The 18642-nt window shown below is 58.9% G+C and overlaps 1 protein-coding gene across 1 annotated transcript in view; it reads left to right on the top strand.

The window, feature by feature from the left end:
• Nucleotides 1-18642, top strand: part of DLG3 (discs large MAGUK scaffold protein 3) — a 55284-nt gene that overhangs the window by 31728 nt on the left and 4914 nt on the right. The window contains 13 exon segments of the mRNA XM_042824958.1: nt 1205-1329; nt 1729-1898; nt 2113-2249; nt 2354-2498; nt 2640-2728; nt 2730-2800; nt 5116-5272; nt 5394-5496; nt 10132-10246; nt 14161-14337; nt 14516-14591; nt 15185-15284; nt 18522-18563. Of these exon segments, the coding sequence (XP_042680892.1) occupies nt 1205-1329; nt 1729-1898; nt 2113-2249; nt 2354-2498; nt 2640-2728; nt 2730-2800; nt 5116-5272; nt 5394-5496; nt 10132-10246; nt 14161-14337; nt 14516-14591; nt 15185-15284; nt 18522-18563 (1507 nt within the window).

Genomic DNA, 18642 nt, shown 5'->3' with positions numbered 1-18642 from the left:
TGCTGCTGTGTGCTCCGGGCTGCCAGAGGGGCAAAAGCATTGTGTTCCAGGGATGAGAACCCTCAGCCATAGCAATGGGCTTGCCCTTGCTGTGAAGACAAGGGCAACCATGGCAGATTTGGGGAGCTGTCTGCAAAGAAACGTGGCAGTGGGTCAATGGGCAGTGCACGAGTCTGCTGTAGGTGTTGTCCCCACATCTCCAGCAGCCCCAGTGCCGGCAAAGAAATCTCATTAATTTGATTTCTTCTAGATTATCGGAATAGTAACAAATGCCTCCTGAATCATGGCCTGAGCTGGACACGTTGTTGTCAGGAGACCTCCTTTGCAGCCTCTGCTTGGATGCAGCCATCCCAGCCATGGGTCCATGCAGGGGCCCCCAGGGCTCCCCTCCCTCTGTGGATGAGCAGCACCGCCGGGCAGCCGGGACAGAACTTGGCCTGAGCGTGGCTGCATATGAGAGGCAGGCCTGGTAGGATGTGACTAAGTGTCAGCTCTTCCGCATGAGAAAACAAGGCAACAAGCCATCTGATTTCCAAGGCAGAGCAGAAAAAAATAAACAGTAATTGTCCGCTTGCATCAAGCATGGCACTGGGAGCAGCGCTCCTAAGTGTGTGACAGAGCAGGGTGCTGTGAGCAAGGACTGGGCAACAGAAATACCTCTGGTGTTGGGACACTGCTGGGACACAGCGAGCACTGGGACAGGGGCTCCCTCCTTCCTCCCAGCAAGGCTTCATCTCCATCCTTACGCCTCCCTAGAGCAGATTTGGGCACCAAATCTGGGGTCAACTGGGGATATTTTGGGCCATGAGCACATGTAATACCCACGTCTCACTGGATGCTAAGACTCAAAGTGGTCTTGCAGGAGCCACTGGGCTGCCAGCACTTGACCCAAGCCCCCCTTCTCTGTATGGGTCGTGCGGGTGGTGTCTCCTCTTGAGGATCTGCCAGCAAAGGGAGGTTTCTCCGCCAAGGACCACCCCCTCGTCCTCCAGCTCAGTCTCTCACAGAGACGCGGTGGTGAGGGAGGTCCTGGCGGCTCCCACGCTCCTGCTCCATCTGTTGGGCGCTCCGCACTGAGAGCTGGGCTGACGAGCACCCATCTTCCTTGGCCACACATCCACTGCCTGCACGGAGCAGCCCAGCCCAGGGGCTCACTGGGTTTTGGGGACAGCGTGGGACAGATGCCCCATGTGCTTTCCTGCAGGGTAACTCCGGCCTCGGCTTCAGCATAGCAGGAGGGATCGACAACCCCCACATTCCAGATGATCCCGGCATCTTCATCACCAAAATCATCCCCGGGGGAGCGGCAGCCATGGATGGACGTTTGGGGTGAGTGTGCAGGGATGGGGATTTCACCATGCCTCCCGCTCCCACTGCACAGCTCTCAACCTGCTTTCTTCCAGTCCTTTCTCCTTGGGCAGGTCCCCTTTCCAGACATCCTCCTGCTATCAGCATCCCGTCTCCTCCCTGGCTCTGGCTCTTAACCAGTGCTGGATCCATCCTTCCCCCCTCTCCAGCATGTGGACTGCCTCCCCTGCTTCCCCCATAGCCTCCACCCCTGAGGAGGAACATTGCTGTCACCCCACATTTTGGCTCCGGCACATCCCAAAGCGCAGGACCCATCCAACTTAAGCAGCTCCCCTTGTGCAAGGGTCTGGGTGGCGGAGGTGACCGTGGTGGCACAGGGTTGGCGATGCTGGGGAGCTCAGGATCACACCGTGTCTGTAGGGTAAATGACTGCGTGCTGCGGGTCAACGACGTGGACGTCTCCGAGGTGGTGCACAGCAAAGCAGTGGAGGCCCTGAAGGAAGCAGGCCCCGTGGTGCGGCTCGTTGTGCGGCGCCGGCAGCCCCCACCGGAGACCATCATGGAGGTCAACCTGATGAAGGGACCCAAAGGTGAGCAAAGGGGCTGCGGCAGGGAGTCCCTCTGGCATGGGGGGTGTTGTGGGCTGGGATCCTGTGGGATAGGATGCTACAAGGGGGGATGCTGTGAGTGCAAGGTGTGGGGCAGCTCCGCATCAAAGCTCGCAGTGAGAAGGTGTCCCGTTGCCCAGGGTTGGCTGCGGCCAAACATCCCTCCTCTCTCTCCTCCCCTCCTGCTCATTCCCAGGACTGGGCTTCAGCATCGCGGGGGGCATTGGGAACCAACACATCCCTGGGGACAACAGCATCTACATCACCAAGATCATCGAGGGAGGCGCTGCCCAGAAGGACGGACGCCTGCAGATCGGGGACCGGCTGCTGGCGGTGAGCCCCAACCCACACCTCCACGCTTCTCCCCTGTCCCCTTTCCCAGCATCCCAACCAGGATGGGTCTGACCGCATCTTACTGTCCCTTTGCCTTGTGGCAGGTGAATAACACCAACCTGCAGGATGTGCGGCACGAGGAGGCGGTGGCTGCGCTGAAGAACACTTCTGATATGGTGTACCTGAAAGTGGCCAAGCCTGGCAGCCTGCACCTCAACGACATGTACGCGCCCCCCGACTACGCCAGCAGTACGTAGGCAGCAGCCCTGCACTGCAGGAACGGGGGGTTCCGTAGCAGGGATGGGGATGGCACACGCTGGAGCTGGGCTGGGCTCCACATCTACACTGAGGCCAGTTCCTGCTCCTGATGCCCATCTCCTCTCTTTGCAGCCTTTTCAGCCTTGGCTGACAACCACATAAGCCATAACTCTAGTCTGGGCTATTTGGGTGGTGTGGAGAGCAAGCCTGCATACCCTGCCCCCCCCACAGGTGACCCCCTCCAGGTATTCGCCCATCCCTCGGCACATGATCGGGGATGAAGACTTCACCAGGTGAGAACTGCAAATGGGCATCCCCATCCCTGCACCTTCTCCTCCTTCCCTTTCTCTGTCTGACCCAGTCCCTGCATCCTATCATGTGCTGAGTCTCTGCTGGGGCTGAAAGACTCCATTTGTGGGCTCCACGCAGGGAGGGAGGGGCTGGGGGGGTCATCTTGGTAGCGCCATATCTCCTTTTGCTGTGCTCACCAGTCCCAGGACAGCTGTACCCAGGCACTGTGAGCCCCAGGGCCAGTGCTGAGCCCACTTTGTTACCAGTGGGGCTAGGGCTGGATGCTATGTGCTCAGGGCTGATGCTCAGGTCAGGAGCAGGGCTGGCTCTGCTGTTATGAGCAAGGCTGCCATGTGGCATTGAAGTTGCAGCAGCCTCACCAGAGCTGGGATGGCCCCATTCTGTGGTGCTTTTGGATCCTAGAGCAGGAGGCAGGCAGGTCCTCTCGGAGACCCCCAGCCGTCACATCCACCCCATTGAGTTCTCACCTCCCAGTGCTAAGCTGGACCCTGCTGCATGCAGTGACCTCTCTGGATGCAGCCATTCATGTGCTGCCGGGCCACCACGGGAAGATGCAGTGCTGCAGGAGCTCCGCTTTCTCCATGTGCATTGCACCACCGAAGGGACTGATTCCCAGTGCCACCACTTCATCTGTCCCTTCTCTGGGACCCCGATCCCATTTATGGATCTTTATGGGCCAGAAAGGGACGAGAGCATCCTGACACCTGAAGCGTGGTGGGCACAGTGCAGCAGGAGGCCGCTAGAGGATGGTGCTGCCCTGCCGAGACCCCACTGCTGCCGAGCTGCTCCTGGCTGCTGCCTCCTTCCCTGCATGGACTGCTTGGAACAGAATCCCAGCATATCCTGAGTCGGAAGGGACCTACAAGGATCATCAGTCCAACTCCAGGCTACACAAAGGACCCCCAAAATTCAAACCCTGTGTGCAGCACTCAGGTCAAGGTGTCGGTGCCACAGTGTCCAGGATCCATCTGCAGGAACGTTGTCCTGCCCAGCGTGTCTGGAGCGCATACTGTGACTGAGAGCTGGGATACGAGATTCACCTCTCTGGGGCTTTGTTTCCTCCCCTTGGTTCCTGCAGCGTCTTTTACCTTCACCACTGGGCTCCAGCAGCAGGCAGTGCTCACACCGAGCTGACTCCCAGGCAGACACCAAAGCAGCAGCAAATCAAGGATGCGGGACTCAGCAGTGGAGCTGAGTGCTGGTAGCAGCCCTGGAATGTGGCTGAGCCTCTGTGGAACCCAGCGATCCCAGTGGGGTTTCCCCAGTCCTCTCCAGCACCTGTGCACCCCAGCCTGAGCCTTGAGCTCTGCTGAGCTCAGTATCTTCTGAAGGTCACAGGGGTCAGCCCCTGCCCCACCAGTGATACACAGCTGTAGGACTGAGTGCTGCTGGAAGGAGAGGCGGCCCCGGTGCAGCTGGGGGCAGGAAGGGGTTAAGCCCACAGGGTCTAACCGGCGCCAGAATGTCCGTCCTCTGTGCTTCCATAAAAATCCCGAGGGTGGGCATGGCATTGGGAAGCTGAGTGCCCCACGGCCACACCGGGTGGGAACAGAGGACAGAACCACGGGGTGAGAGCTTGGGGAGCTCCTGCCCCGTGCCACAATGTTCACCGTCAACGTCTCCTCCTCCATGTCCTACCGGGGACAGCCGTCCCCTTCCAGGCAGCGGCAGGGCCATGGGAGCAAGTGTGAGCCGAGGTACGGTGTGGGGACAGGGGCAAGGAGCTGAGAGGAGAGCTGGGAGGGTCTGGCAGGGCTGGGTGTCCGTCTGTCTGAATGTCCGTCTTCTGCTTTTCATGTTCCTTATAAGGTGACAGCCTGAGCTGTCCAAGCGACATTCAGTCCATCAGGACACCCAGCCCGGTGCATCCACCCCACACCAATGGTCCCAGTGCCGTGCCGGCTGCCAAAGCAAGGAGCTGCTGTCTGTCGTTCTGATGGCACTGATTTATTTTTTTTTCCTAGCTGAAAATCAACGCCGGATGGCTGCGGGGCCGGGCGGCCTTTCTGCCAGCGCCTGCCTATTGTTTGAGCTGCGCCAGAATTAAGTCACCGCCAAAAAATTCGGGGCTGCTCGTGTGCCATGCAGGGCTGTGCTGTGAACGTCCTGTGTGCAGCGAGGGGTGTGCTCACCCCATGCTGGCATCGTCCCCAATACCCTCACATGCTCTGACACTGCCACGTGCCACGTCCACGGCCCTCCGTCCCCATCTGTGCTCCATCTCGTGTCACCCCAAGCCCTCCTGTATCCCAGCACAAGTGGCCTCACTGTGATGTCCCCGTGTCTGTCCCTGCAGAGAGCCCCGGAAAATCATCTTGCACAAAGGCTCCACCGGCCTGGGCTTCAACATCGTCGGGGGAGAGGACGGAGAGGGCATCTTCGTGTCCTTCATCCTAGCCGGAGGCCCCGCCGACCTCAGCGGGGAGCTGCGGAGGGGAGATCGCATCCTGTCGGTGAGCTGCGGGACGGGAGGGGGCGGAGCTGTCCCGGGGACGCCGGTGTGTTGGGTACGGTGGGGCTGGGGGGGGTGCGGGGCTGCGGGCGCTGAGCCCAGGCACGGCGCTGTCCCCGCAGGTGAACGGTGTGAACCTCCGTAACGCCACCCACGAGCAGGCGGCGGCGGCGCTGAAGCGGGCGGGACAGACGGTGACCATCATCGCGCAGTACCGGCCCGAAGGTACCGGCGGGGCGGAGCCTAGTATGCAAATGAATGACCGCGGGGCGTGGCCTGTGTAAATAAGGGGGTGGTGCGCTGTATGCAGAGAGAGGGGCGGGGCTCTGCGCTTGGACGAGGGGGGCGGGGCGGTGACTGGCGCGCGGAGAGAGCGGGCGAAGGGGGAGGCCCGGCGAGGCGCTGATTGGCGCGGAGAGGGGCCGGGAGGCGGTGCCCGGAGGGAATGCGGGCGATGATTGGGCGGCGCGGCGGGGGGCGGAGCGACGGCGTCCCGCCGGCTGTGCCTGCGCGGCTTTGTGTGCGGGCCGGGCGGCTCGGGGGCTGCTGTCGGGGGCGCCGCCGCCTCCCACCGCGCCGAGCTGCAGGTGAGCGGGGCTGCGCGTTCCCCGCCCGCCGTCCGGTTCTCGCCTCCCCTCCTCCCGGAACGGGGCGGGGGTCTCTTTGCCGGGAGCGAGGCCGGCGGGGAGGCTGGGCCCCGCCGGTAGGGGGTCGACTCCGCTGGGGTCGCCGGAGAGGCGTCGGTTGGGACCTCTCCAGCTGTCGGCCCCGGGGCCTGAAAGAGGGAACAGGGCCGCCTCCCGTGTGCCGCTCCTCCGGTACGTGGTGCGGGCCGGGCCTTGGGGGGCTCTCGGTGCGGCTGCGAGCATCCCAGGGCCGCGCTCCAAGTAGGGCGCGGGCAGCACCCCGGCATTACCCTAACAACAACGCTTCCTTAGCGCCGGCCTCTAATTCACCCGGCGGAGGCGTCGATGCTGCCGGGAGGCGCCCGGGGGGAAAACCCCCGTGGGGCGCTGAGCCGCTCTGTGCCCGCGGCGGACAAAGAACTGCGCCCGGTTGGTCTCGCACCGCGCCGAGCCCCGCATCGCTCCGGAGCCGCGTGTCGCTGCGCTTTGTGCCCCGTCCCGGCGGAGCGGGGCCCTCCGGAGCCGTTAGTGCCACGCACGGGTGTGCTGTGGGTGTGGTTTTGTTTGTTTTGCTTTCTTTCTTTTCGTGTTGTGTTTTGGTTTTTGTTTTTTTTTTTTTCTTTCTCCTTCTTTCCAGGAAGCGTTTCACGTTCTCGTATTTCTGGCTCTGTTCCCCACTTGAGATTTGGCGTTGACGCGAATGAGAGCAGTTTCTAAATGTCAGATGGGACGAAATGTTTTGGAAGCCCTCTGGAGTCGGGTTGAGGTGTCGGTGCTTTGGAGCTGCTGCTTTCTGGCCTGTGTTCTGCTATGGCAGTGATGTGCAGCAGTGCCTGGCATTTGGGTGCTGTTGCAGTGATGTGGGGCTGCAGAACCCCACTGTGTGCTGCGTGGTCTGTGCAGGTCACACCTACAACATAGGTGTGCTCCAGCTGTGATCTGGTTTGGTCCCACCTCCGCGCAGCTGTGAGGCTGCTTCCATCAGTTTTGGGTGTGAGGGCCTTCCTGGTGGGGCCCTGTGAGCACAGAGCTGGGGAAGGACGGCGCTGGGAGCTGCAGCCTCTGTGCCTGGCGCTGACCCAGAGCTGCAGTGAGATTGTTCCGTTCCACGCTGCTCTGGGCTGTCTGTGAAGTCCCTTCTTGCTGAGTGTGTCTCCCTGTGGACTTTGCTATTAGCACTAGCGATGGGTTTGGCAGTTCCACCTCCTTGAAGCCCTGTGGAGTGAAGCTTCGATATCCTTTGCTAAACTTGGCGTGGTCACGCAGTGTGCTGCTGGAAGGGGCCTGCAGAGACCTCACTGCGACTTTCAGGAGTTGTAATGCTTGCTTTGTCTCCGTGCTTTGACACAGCTCAGAGCATGCTCACTCTGTGCTCACAGTGAAAGGCAAGCCATTGAGCTCACCATGGGGTCTGCATGGGCTGCAGCTGGAAGGCCTCTGGGATGCGCTCATGGCTGCCCGGCCCATGCAGGTTGTTCCTGCACCTAAAGCAGCACACGTGCACCAGGCTTTGTGTATGCTTAGGGATTGCTCTCTGCTGCTCTCTAACAGCCCTTTCTCCCCTTGCACTCTTTGCAGAACAGCCACACAGGGGATCAGGGCCAGAGCCCTGTGTGGGGTGGGGGGCAGCAGCCCCACTGCGCTTCAGCTCCGCTGCTGTACAACGACTCCATTTGCTGGGTTTGTTTGCCATAGAAACAGCAGCTCTGTAGGGAAATGAGCTCGGGGATGGCAGCGAGCATTGGTCTGGGTGGAAGCGAAGCCAGCGCTATTGAAAACAGGATGTGTTTTGCTCTGTGAGGGCAGAGAGGCAGAGAGAGCAGCAGACAATGGCCCTGTGGATGTCTAATCCCAGAGCTTTGCAACCTGGGCAGCCCAAATCCCTTTGGGCTTTCTCGTGGAAGAATGCAGAGGCCAAAGGTTCCTCTGGGGATGAGATGGGGGCTGCTCTGTGCCCCGTGGGCTCAGGGCCCTCCCCGGGAGCTCCTGCATGGGGCAGCCCTGGAGCAGGGAGGGGCATAAGAGCGCTGTGTCACTTTGTCAGCTTGCAAGGTGGTGAGAAGAAAGTGCTGCTCCTGCTGGCGTCAGGTCCTCTTGCAACAAGAGGAGTGAGTTCACCTGTTGCATATTTTCAGTGTTGATAAGGGTGTCCTGAATGCATCCAGTGCTGTGGGAGCGTCAGAGGTGGGGATTAGCAAAGAGCTGCTGATGTTCACCTCCCTGCTGTACAGCGGGCGTGCTTCCCAGGTGAGGATCTGCCACGCAGCAGCTCTGCTTCCAGGATGCAGAGGCAAAGTGGATAGGAGCCAGTGGGCAGAGATAGAAGTTCTGCTTGCGGGAGGCTATCTGCTGATAATTGTTGGGGAGGCTGTTTCAGCATGCTGATAAGGGGGCCCCCCCTTATTGGTTGCAGCCAAGTGCTCACTCCCAGGGTAACCTTGCAGGAAGGCTCCAGCTGTGCTTTCAAAGCTCGATGTTGGAGGCAGTGCCTGCTGGCACATGGGGTTCCTGTATCCTGTTAAGCTGCAGCCTGTGCTACTCGGGGTGCTCAGCATTGCAGCTTGCCTTCTTTCTCCTGGGGGGAAGCCTTTGAGCATCACACAGCATGTCAGGGAAGGTGGCAGCCCCATCTGCAGGACACGGCTCAGTTGAGGAGCCCCAGCAGTGAGCTGCACCTCCCCCTGCCTGCACAGGAGCATTCTCCACAGCAGCTTCCCCGTAAGAGCCAGGCAATTGCACCCTGTGTATGAACTTTCACGTCATGGAGCGTTGCCCATGAAATTTTAACGTGCCTCTGAGCATCTGTACAACAGTGCTGACTTACATTAGGCAAATCCATCTGCTTTCTTTCCCTCCCCCTGCCCTGGGCTGCCTGCCTCTTCCAGTGTGAGCGTTACGGGGAGAAGCAGCAGCAAGGGTGGATGCAATGCTTCTTATGGGGTGCAGCAAATTCAGCAGATAGATGGGCCAGGAGAGCATGGGTGCCCCTGAGCCACGCAGAGGGGCTGTGAGAGTAGCGATTGCAGGGCGAGCTGCTGTCTGAGAGCTGCAAAGAGGAGGAAACCTGGCTTGCTTAACCCTTCTGGTTGAACACCCTGCGAGGAGAGCGCAGCAGCAGGCAGCCTGCAGATGGCTCGTCAAGCTGTCCCACACGCAGGTTCACATTGCACCACATATGCTGGCGTTTGGGGTTTGAAGCAAACCAGCAGAGCAAGCTTCAGAGGCTGGGGCTGCAGCGCAGCTCCTCTGTGTGAGCGTGGAGTTTTTGTGTGCGGGTTGGGGTTTGTGGTGCATCTTTTCTTTTTTTTTTTTTTTTTTTTTTTTTTTTTAAATTAAAAATGCAGCAGTTCTGTACAGAAGGGAAATCCTTAACTGGCTCTGGCTGCACAGTTTAGGGCTTGATAGCCAAGAAATGCCGACCCATAGTTGCATAACCCCACCGTGTGCCTGCACTGAAGGAGCAGTCTCTGCGCATGGTTAGGGGCTTTCAAACACAGCCTGCTGTGCACCAGGACGTGGGATGTGTCTGCAGAGTGTGTACAGACAGGGACAGAATTGGTGAGCCCAGGTGCTTGGTGTGACTTGTGGCACTGCTGGGGGCTTTCATAACCAAAAGTTTTCCACGTATCTCCAATCCTGGGAAGTTTTGGCAGCGCCTTTCCTGTCTACCCTGGGTGAGTGGGGCTGCTGCCTCCGCCCTGTGTGCTGGGGCCGACCTTTACACCCAGCTGAAGGTCGCAGCAGCACAGAGGGAGGAGCTGCAGGTGGTGGCAGCTCCCGTCCTGCTGCTGCCGGAGGTGTTGGTGGCTTCTGAGGGGTCTCGCGCTGCTTGGGATGTAGGTGAGGACAGGTGAATTCTTCCTTTCCCTTCCTAAGGCCGCGCTTTGTTCCCCATCCCAAGCCACAGGCAGGCTGGGGACTGCCACCGAGCTGAGGGCCGTGCTGCACGGCCATGCTGTGTTGGCCTGCAGCTGATGGGCCCCTGTGAGGTCTCACTCTTTCTGCATTTTTTTGAAGTGCTCCACAAGGCGACCTCAGCCCTGGGACAGGAGTGTGCAGGGCAGCTGCCAGCACTCCTTGTTTGTGTATGAGGAAGGATGGGTTCGTGGGCAAGATGCCCTGTGGGCAGGCTGTGGCTGCCTCTCTTGGTGCTTCCTGGGTTCATCTGGCTGTGGGCTGGTGGCAGAGACCTGGGGGCAACCCCGGCCTGCACTGACCCTCTGTCTCCCCACAGAGTACAGTCGCTTCGAGTCCAAGATCCACGACTTGAGAGAGCAGATGATGAACAGCAGCATGAGCTCTGGCTCTGGCTCACTTCGGACAAGCGAGAAGAGGTCCCTGTATGTCCGGTAAGACCCATCCCATGTCTCTGTCAGTGCCATCTCCAGATCTGAGGCCACTTGCTGCCTTCACAGATCGAGGAGGAAGAGATCACCCTCCTGAGGGAGGGGTCATTGGGTGCATGTAACCATGTGGGACCCACTCCTGTTTTGTCACAGTTCCGGCCAGGAGACCCATTCCTGAGTGCACATGCAAGGGCTGTGCAGTGCCTGGCTGTGGGATGCAGGTGCTCACAGGCTGCACTTTCCAGGAGGTGCCTGTGTTTCCTCTGGGTGTGCCCAGCACTTGGGAACGAGGAAGGAGAATGTGTCACCTTGCAGACGAGCAACTCATCCATGGGCCAGGGCACCCACAGCAGCCAGGATTGCATCCTTGCACCTGGTGGGCATTGCACCTTTCAGAGGACGTGTTGCCCTGCTGCTACGAGGCGAGGGAAGCAAGCTTTATAAATAAGGCATGGAGCTCGGAGAGTTACAGCAGTGGGTTTGGCACTCTTTCGTCAGGGCTGAGTGCTCTGCACTTAAATACCTTTTAAACAGGCAGCTGTGCAGAGAGCTGGGCTGTGCTGCAGCCAGGCAGCTGCGTCCCAGGGTGAGCTGTTGGGGATGGGGAGGTCCAAGGGAGGATGCAGGCAGCGCTCTCCTCTACCCGCTCTGTGCTAACTGGCTTCTCTGTTGCTGCTCATGCAGCGGGATCTGGCTGGAGGGGAGATGAGCTCTTAGGAGGATTATGGCTTTGATTCCAAGTTGTGCTTTTGGTTCAGAGCCAGGCACGGAGCAGGCAGGGGTTAAGCAGCCGCATGGCGCTGGCTCCGTGACTGCTGCATGCCCCACGCCCTGCTGGCTGTTGCCCCTGCCATCTCCCGGCTGGCTGCAGTGAGAAGCAGTGTGGTGGCAGCTAATGAGCAATTGTAATTTGCTTATTAAAATAATCCTGCAACTCCTCACCTTGGGTTGCGGGTGAAGGTTGGCAAAGCAAGGGATGCTTCTCTTTCCCTGCAGGGAGGATGGTGAGAGCTGAGGCTGCGTGTCCTGCAGCAGAGCTGTGCTTTGCAGGAGGGTTTGGGAGTGCAGGGACCTCGCGTCCAGATCGACACGGGGCAGAGCCGCGTTCTGTTCCTGCAGCTCGCAGTTTCACAAGGCACTGCTGGATTTCTGATCTGCTGCCCTGCTGACACCCTCAGCCGTGAGCGTGTGAGAGCTGCCCCAGCCCTTCTGGGTGGGGTGGTTTCGAGCACGGGTTGCCTGAAACCAGCCAAGCCGCTGCCTTGTGGACAGGACCTCAATTATGGGACGTGCTACCAAACTGCTCGAGTCAGCACCGCCCGGTCGCAGGGTGCATGGGGCAGCGTGGGGCCTGCTGCTCACAGCCCACCTGGGCAGGGCACGCTCCTGGCGCTGCTGCAGGGCAAAGTCCACCAGCAGCTGGGCCGGGAAGGGGCTGGGCTGGCTTAGTGCTGGCTCTGCAAGCAGGCCTGGTGCTGCTCCATTGCCCTGCGGCCAGGCTGCTGCTCCTGCAGGGGATGATGGGGCTGTGTGGAGGAGGGCTTGGCCTCACAGGGCTGCTGTTTGGCTCCAGCAGGCCAGCTTCTCATCCACCAGCACTGTGTTCCCCATGCAGGCACTGAGGGGAGCAGGGCCAGGCCTGGGCAGCGGGCGTCTTGTAGCTGGGAGCTGACAGGCGGGCAGTGGGGCTGAGGGTGCTGCTGGCTCCGGAACCTGCCCGGCCGGTTCTCTGCTCTTTCCTTCCTCCTAATTGCATTCTCCTCACTCTTAATGGCGCTGGTCTGGCTGGGGCGTGCCAGCCACGCACGCAGCCTTATCTTTTGGCAGGGAGCAGTGCCTGGCAGGGCTGCTTGCCTCCAGCTGAAGGGCCCCGCGGTGCTGCACTGCCGGCTGCCACGTGCTGTGCTCGGGGCCATGCGTGTTTCTGTCCTCCTGTGGGGCCAAGCACAGGAGCCTCTCAGCAACGGCCCGAGTAAGCTGGAGAAAGCAGAGCAAGCTGGTGGCTGCATCAGCAACCTCAGGGCTGCATCAGCCCGTCAGGCCTTGGCACAGAAAGTTCCCTGTTCTCCTGGTCCTGGGTCACCGTGCTCGAAGAAGGATGTGACCCAAGAAGAGCACATCCAGCTCACTGCTTAGTGCTCCACTGCTCATCTGCGTCCCGGTTGAAACCAGCACAGGGCTACTGCAGGAGCTGGCTCTGTGCCTGAGCCTTCATTTCAGCCCTGTGGATGAGATCTGGCACCTGAGCTCACCATCCTGATGCAGGCAGGTGCTGGTGCCTGGGAGGCAGAAGACGTGTGGTGATGCTGAGTCCCAGGATGCTCACAGGGGCAGTTCCTGTGATAAGCTTCTCTCTGATCTGGAAGATGAGCTGGTGCTTTGCAGTTGCACGCTGACTCTGCTGCCAGAAATAAGGACCTGCGGGTAGATCTGCTTAGTCAAAGGTGGATCGCTCCATAGCTGCTCCTGCAGTAGCTCTGCATGGGGTTATAATATAGCCAGTCAGGATGAGTAGGAAAAACTGGGAACTGGGAACGGTGGCAGCTTTCACAGCAGTGTGAGAATTGGTGCTGCTCTTCTGTTTCCCAGGAGAGTGGAGCCCCAGCTCACCTGGAGCCACTGCAGGGAGGGAGATCTATGCTGACCCTCTGCCATGCTGGCTAGGAAGAGAGTTCTTATTGAATGTGGTAGAGAAGCAATTTTTGAGAGAGCCAGCTAGACAGCTCGCCCTGCAGGAGGCTGGTGCACAGCGCCTGTTGCTTTTACTATTTATGGAGCCACAGTTAAAAGGATTCAGCTCGACAATCAGTGTGATTTGTGCTGTGTTGCTTCAGACCCCCTCGGGGTTCCTCGTAGTGGAAGGAGGTGATGAGCAGGGCAGAGGGTGGTGTTACTATGGCTTTCCCCCTTTTCTGCCTGGATGAGGCTGGCAGCTGGCTCAGAAGCACTCAACGTGCCCCACACTGCCTGGGGGAGCAGTGGGGCTGACCTCGTGGGGGTGAAAATGGGGCTCCCAGTTGTGCTGCCAGCAGCAGTGCTCCGAATGGCTGCTCAGCTGTTTCCATTCGTTGCCGAATGGACGTGTCTGGAAAAATAGGTCTGCTTTGAGATCAGACATTGGGAGAATGAGGCCCCTGAAAGCAGCTTGAGGCAAAGGGCTGCAGTGCAGGCAGGCGATAAGGCTCCAGTCACTTGCACAGGAAGAGCATTAGTGCTCCTCTTCCTTAGTTTAAAAAACAATCATCTTTTCTGCAGCTGGGTAATTTAATATTGGAGATGAAGCTCTTTTACTGTAAGTAAGTAAGCTGTTCTTATGGGAAGTATTTAAAAATCTGAAATAGCTGTAGAATCAGGTAAACATCGAGTTGCGTTCATAATTCACAGACCTCTGGAATGAAATACCTCTACACATAAATGAAAGCGAAGGCTGTGCGTGCCCTGCAGCCCGTTGGTGTGACTTCTTCCAGCAGCAGGGCACGATCACCTCCTGGCCATCTCACAGCCTTGTTGTCATGGCACAGGGCAGGCTCTCCATTCCCTTCTGCTGGCTCACAGCTTTGCTATGGATGAAGGGTGCTGGGTCTCGCCCCCTGAACAGAGCAGCTGGGTTTTCCCTCATGTGCTGCTTTCCTGATGGCCAGCAGGGAAGGAAACCTTGGGGTACCATTTATGACATGTTATATTTTCGAGGCCGCTGAACTTTGAATGTTTGACTGCTTTCTGACCACAGCCTTCTTCAGCATCTGTGTTGTTTGTGTGCTGCTTGCAGCTCATGTCAAGAGCTGGTTTATTGGTCCAGGGCTGTCGTTTCTGTGGGGGGTTCATGGTGAGCACTTCATTCTGGGCCTTATGAGGTCTGCAGTGCTGTTGCTTGCTTGGTAGGGGAGGGCTTCACTCCTCTTTGTGCTCCTTTGCAGAGCTCTGTTTGACTATGACCGGACCCGGGACAGCTGCTTACCCAGCCAGGGGCTCAGCTTCTCCTATGGGGACATCCTGCACGTCATCAATGCCTCTGATGATGAGTGGTGGCAAGCCAGGCTTGTGACACCTCATGGTGAGAGCGAGCAGATAGGAGTCATCCCCAGCAAGAAGAGGTGAGTGCCCATCAGCAGGAGCTGGCTCACGTGGTGCTTTGGTCCTGTGAGCCTCAGGACCCAGCTTCTGGATCTGTTCTGTGTGGCAGATCTGGTGGTATCAGCATGAGGAATATGTGCAGCATTATGGGCATCCCAGGGGCTAGCAGCATCTCTCTCCCTTTTAACTTCCAATCAGGGTGGAGAAGAAGGAGAGAGCGCGGTTGAAAACAGTGAAATTCCACGCCAGGACCGGCATGATAGAATCCAACCGGGTGAGTGCTGAGCGGGCTCAACAAGATGGTGTGCTGTATGGGGCAGGGTGAGTCCGAGCAGCTCTGTGCTCCCATGGAGGGCAGCCAGAGCTGTCCCAGGGCAAGGAGCAGTGCAGTGGACTTTCTCAGGCACGGCTCCCCTCGGCAGCGTGCGGGGTGGGAGCAGAGCAGCTGGGGCAGCTGTGAAGGTGCTGATGAAGGACTGTGGTTTGGTAGCGGGGCGTCCTCACGGTGGCAAGGGAGCAGAGCACGTCCCAGCACAGCCCCGGGCAGAGCACTGATGGCTGGGAGCTGACTGAAGGTGCCTGGTGCTGGCAGAGCTTCCCTTGCATGGAGTGAACGGATGAGGCAGGGAGAACAAGCCGTGCTCCTCCTGCAGAGGCTCACCAGCTTCCCACCATCCCTAAAACACATTTTTCTCCGCACTTAATTTTTTTTTCCCTGCATTGCAGTTTTCATGTAATCTCCATGATTTCATTTCAGGGTAACCGCCCTGACACGGCTCCTCATTGTCTCTTCATTTTAATTTTCCTCGCATGCGTTAAACGCCATTGTTTTTTCTGTCCTCCCTTCCATCTCCATCTTCTTCACAGTCGATCAAAACGAAACGTAAAAAGAGTTTCCGCCTCTCTCGAAAGTTCCCATTTTACAAGAGCAAAGAGAACCTGGCCCAGGAGAGCAGCGGACAGGAACGTAAGTAGCAGCTGGCCAGAGAGGGCAACGTGCAACCCCCAGAGCCCCACCTCCTGCCTCGGGTAGGGGAGATTTGCCACGTTCCCATAGCCAGCGAGCCCAGTACCTGCCTGCATTGGCCAAACTGTGCTGCTCCTGCCAGGCAGGCTGAGGCCATGCAGGCTGAGGCCATGCACGTGCCCTGCTGTACCACCAGGCTGCCCTCCCAGCCACCGTCAGGCATGGATGTGGCCCAGGGCTTGGTCAGGTTCTGTGCCCATCAACCCTGCTGGCAGCTAAGGAGCAGCCTGAGCCTGAAAACAAAGCAGCAGCTCCCACACCACTTGGGGTGGATGCCAACCGAGTGAGGGACCTCCTGCTGCATTTCATGTCCCTGTGCACCCGCTGAAGTACCAGGCATGAGTGCCCTGTGCAGGCAGGCTCACCCAGCTGCTGCAAGCCCAACTGCCTCTGGCCGTGTCTCTGCACAGGCTGGCTCTCTCTTTCTCTCTCTCATGTTTGATGTCTTCATCCTTTCATTACTTTACACTTGCCTAAACTTCTGCTCTGCCTCCTCCTGCTCTCTCCCATATGCTGTGGGCTCTGCTCTCTCCCTGTGCCTGCCAAGGGCTGCTCCCCTTCCAGAGCAAGGGGTGGCTGAGCAGTGCAGGAGCTTGTCCCTTGTCCTGGGCTGAGGGGGAACATCCTGGCTGTGCTCACTGTCTCCCATAGAAGTGACTCTCTGCTACCTATTCCTGACAGTCTCCAAGCCCTTCCTTTAGGTGAAACCCCATGGCCATGAGGGATGTGTGCGCTTGCTGGCAGAAGCACTGCCCACACTCAGCAGCTGAGGCACGTCTTGGCTGCAGATTTTGGGGAATACCCAGCTCTCACCCAGGGCTCCCAGTGATGGCAGGCTGTGCCGCAGCTCCCCTCTCCCTGGCAGGCAGGGCTGTGCACAGACACATCTCGTGTGTAGAAGAGGATGGGAGGAGGGGGTGGGGGTGTAACCTCGAGGCACCTCCAGGCTTGAGAGCTATGCTGAGTGTTCAGCTCGTTGCTCCAAGTCCAGACATCAGGAATGCTGGAGCCTGCAGTAGGTACCCAGGGAAAACTGAGAGGCAGCTGCACAGCTCCTCTGGAACAAACTCCAGCGCAAGGATGAAACAGCCTGCTCTTGCTGGGTTAGGTGAGCAGTTGTGCCCAGCCTTTCCTGTTTCCAGGAGCTAAATTGCATCCGCTCCTTCAGTGAGTGTTCACAGAGAACGCTGCAGGCCTTGTGTTTTTGGGAAGAGGAGAGTAAGTGGGCAAGGCAGAGCAGTGTCCGTGCCCAGGTGCCAGCACATTGTGTGCTCCCTTCCGGTGCCCTCCTGGGCTTGGCAGAGAGCAGCTGGAACCAGGTGCTGTGGGGCAGTGCCCACTTCCTTCAGCCAGGCTGCATGAAGGTCTCAGTGACAGCCAGCATGGCGGCTGTAATGATGTGTGAAGTCTGTGTGCTCAGATTCCTGCAGGGCATGTGGCTGGGCTCACAGCATTCGCTGCCTGTGGCATGCTGGAGAGACACTGATGGAACAGACTTCGGCCATAGGAAGCTTTTCCTGTCCTGGTTCCCCTTGTTTTGTTGTGGAGCGTGGGCACCTTGCTCTGCATGCAGGACGTGGCCATGGCTGGTGGCTGTGGGAAGCAGTGAGGATGTGACCTGTGCTGGAGGTGCTATAGCAGCAGAGAACAGGAGGGCATAGGGGTGCTGATGGAGCACAGCTCGGTGCCTGCAGCTGAAGGTCACCGAGGCACTGTTCTTGGCCAGCCCTGCAGTGCAGGACATATGGCATGGGCATGGGGCGGGCTGTACTCTTTGCCAGCAGCATCAGAGCAGCCTGCAGGCAGCTCCTTTGCCAGGCTCTGTTGTGCTGCCCATCCTGTTGCACTGCTTGCAGCAGGGGGAACCTTTCTCTGTCTTTGCAGACTGTGCAAGTGTTGGGGTGTGGGCAGCTCATGCACACAGGTGGGGAGAAGCATCCCCTGGCCATGCTGATAGAGGTGTGGCAGTGCTCTTTTCCCCTCCAGAGGGGCCTAGGGGAGAGCAGAGCTTCATGCTGCAAAAGACCGCGTGAGGCTGTATGGAGAAATGCCTTGGGGCTGTGAAGCTTCAGGGGACCCGTGATGGCCTCAAGGTGCAGCCAGAGGGGTGTGAGGGTCTGCTGGGGGGGTCAGCAGCGCGTGGTGAGATGTTGGTGCTCCGCTGCCAGTGTCACCACAGAGAAATGTTTCTTAACATCACTTGCAGTTACAGCTCTGGGCCGTTCTGCACTCCTGTCACTAATGCTCATCTGGCTCTGTCTTCTTCTCCCCCTCCTCTCTGACCGCCCCTCTCCTGCGCTCTTTTCTCTCCCCCTCTCCCCCTTCTCGCTGTCTGTGAAATCAGGACTTCCCTGGGTTAAGTGACGATTATTATGGAGCAAAGAACCTGAGTAAGTGGAATTGCAACGCGCATCGTTCGCTTTCCATTGCCAGCACACGCGGGGGTGCCTGATGGCTGTGCTTCTCTGGGTGCAGGGCACGAGGAACCCCGTGGGTTTGGTTGCCTCTCCCAGCAGAGGGCTCTGGAGGTGCTGCATTGGGGAGGGGATGGGCAGTTTGCTTGGGGGATTTGGCTGTGCCCTAAGCACACGCAGGGGCCTGCCCAAGGCACCCTCGGGAGCAGGTGCAGGCATGGTGCCATCTTCCTTTGATGGTACATGATTGCCCACGTGCCCAGAGCTCCTTGGCTGCTCTCCCCAAACCCTGCGGAGCTGCGCCGAGTGGGGCGGGCAGCAGGGCAGCAGCACTGGGAGGTCACAGCACTGGGATCAGCCAAAGCAAAGCGAAGCCCCGAACTCTGTCCCATCCTGTCACTGTCTCGTCTCTGTGAGTCCCGGCCCCTCTCTGCAGGTAGCTCCCCACCCCTGCCCTCCATGTGCATGCTGCACCCTGCCAGCCCTGCCTGCAGCCCCGCTCCCAGCACCTCCCCCACCTCTCAGCATAGCCGAGCAGAAGAGGTTCCCCTGCACATCCCCTATTTCCCCTGAGAGGGACAAAGGGCGAGAGCTGCTTGTCCTGCCCCAGCACCCTGCTCCCAGCCCTCCCCATGGGTGCCAGGGTGCATTTCTGGTGTTGTGCCACCTGGCTGCCCTGCTCTCAGCCACCAGCACTGGGTGCCAGCTCGTGTGCCCTTGGTGAGCGCTGGCTCTGAAGATGGTCTCTCTGGTTGCTTTGCAGAGGGCGTGACATCAAACACCAGTGACAGCGAGAGCAGTTCCAGTAAGTGTGTGTCTCTCCTGCTGTCTCACCTCTGTGTGTGTGTGTGTGTGTGTGTGTGTGTGTGTGTGTGTGTGTGTGT

The sequence above is a fragment of the Centrocercus urophasianus genome, unplaced genomic scaffold (assembly GCF_019232065.1).
Source record: "Centrocercus urophasianus isolate 14NV4802_14NV808 unplaced genomic scaffold, USGS_Curo_1.0 seq_24, whole genome shotgun sequence".
NCBI classification, from domain to species: domain Eukaryota; kingdom Metazoa; phylum Chordata; class Aves; order Galliformes; family Phasianidae; genus Centrocercus; species Centrocercus urophasianus.
Note: the sequence above shows the minus strand (reverse complement) of the source record. Positions and strands in the feature narration are given on the sequence as shown.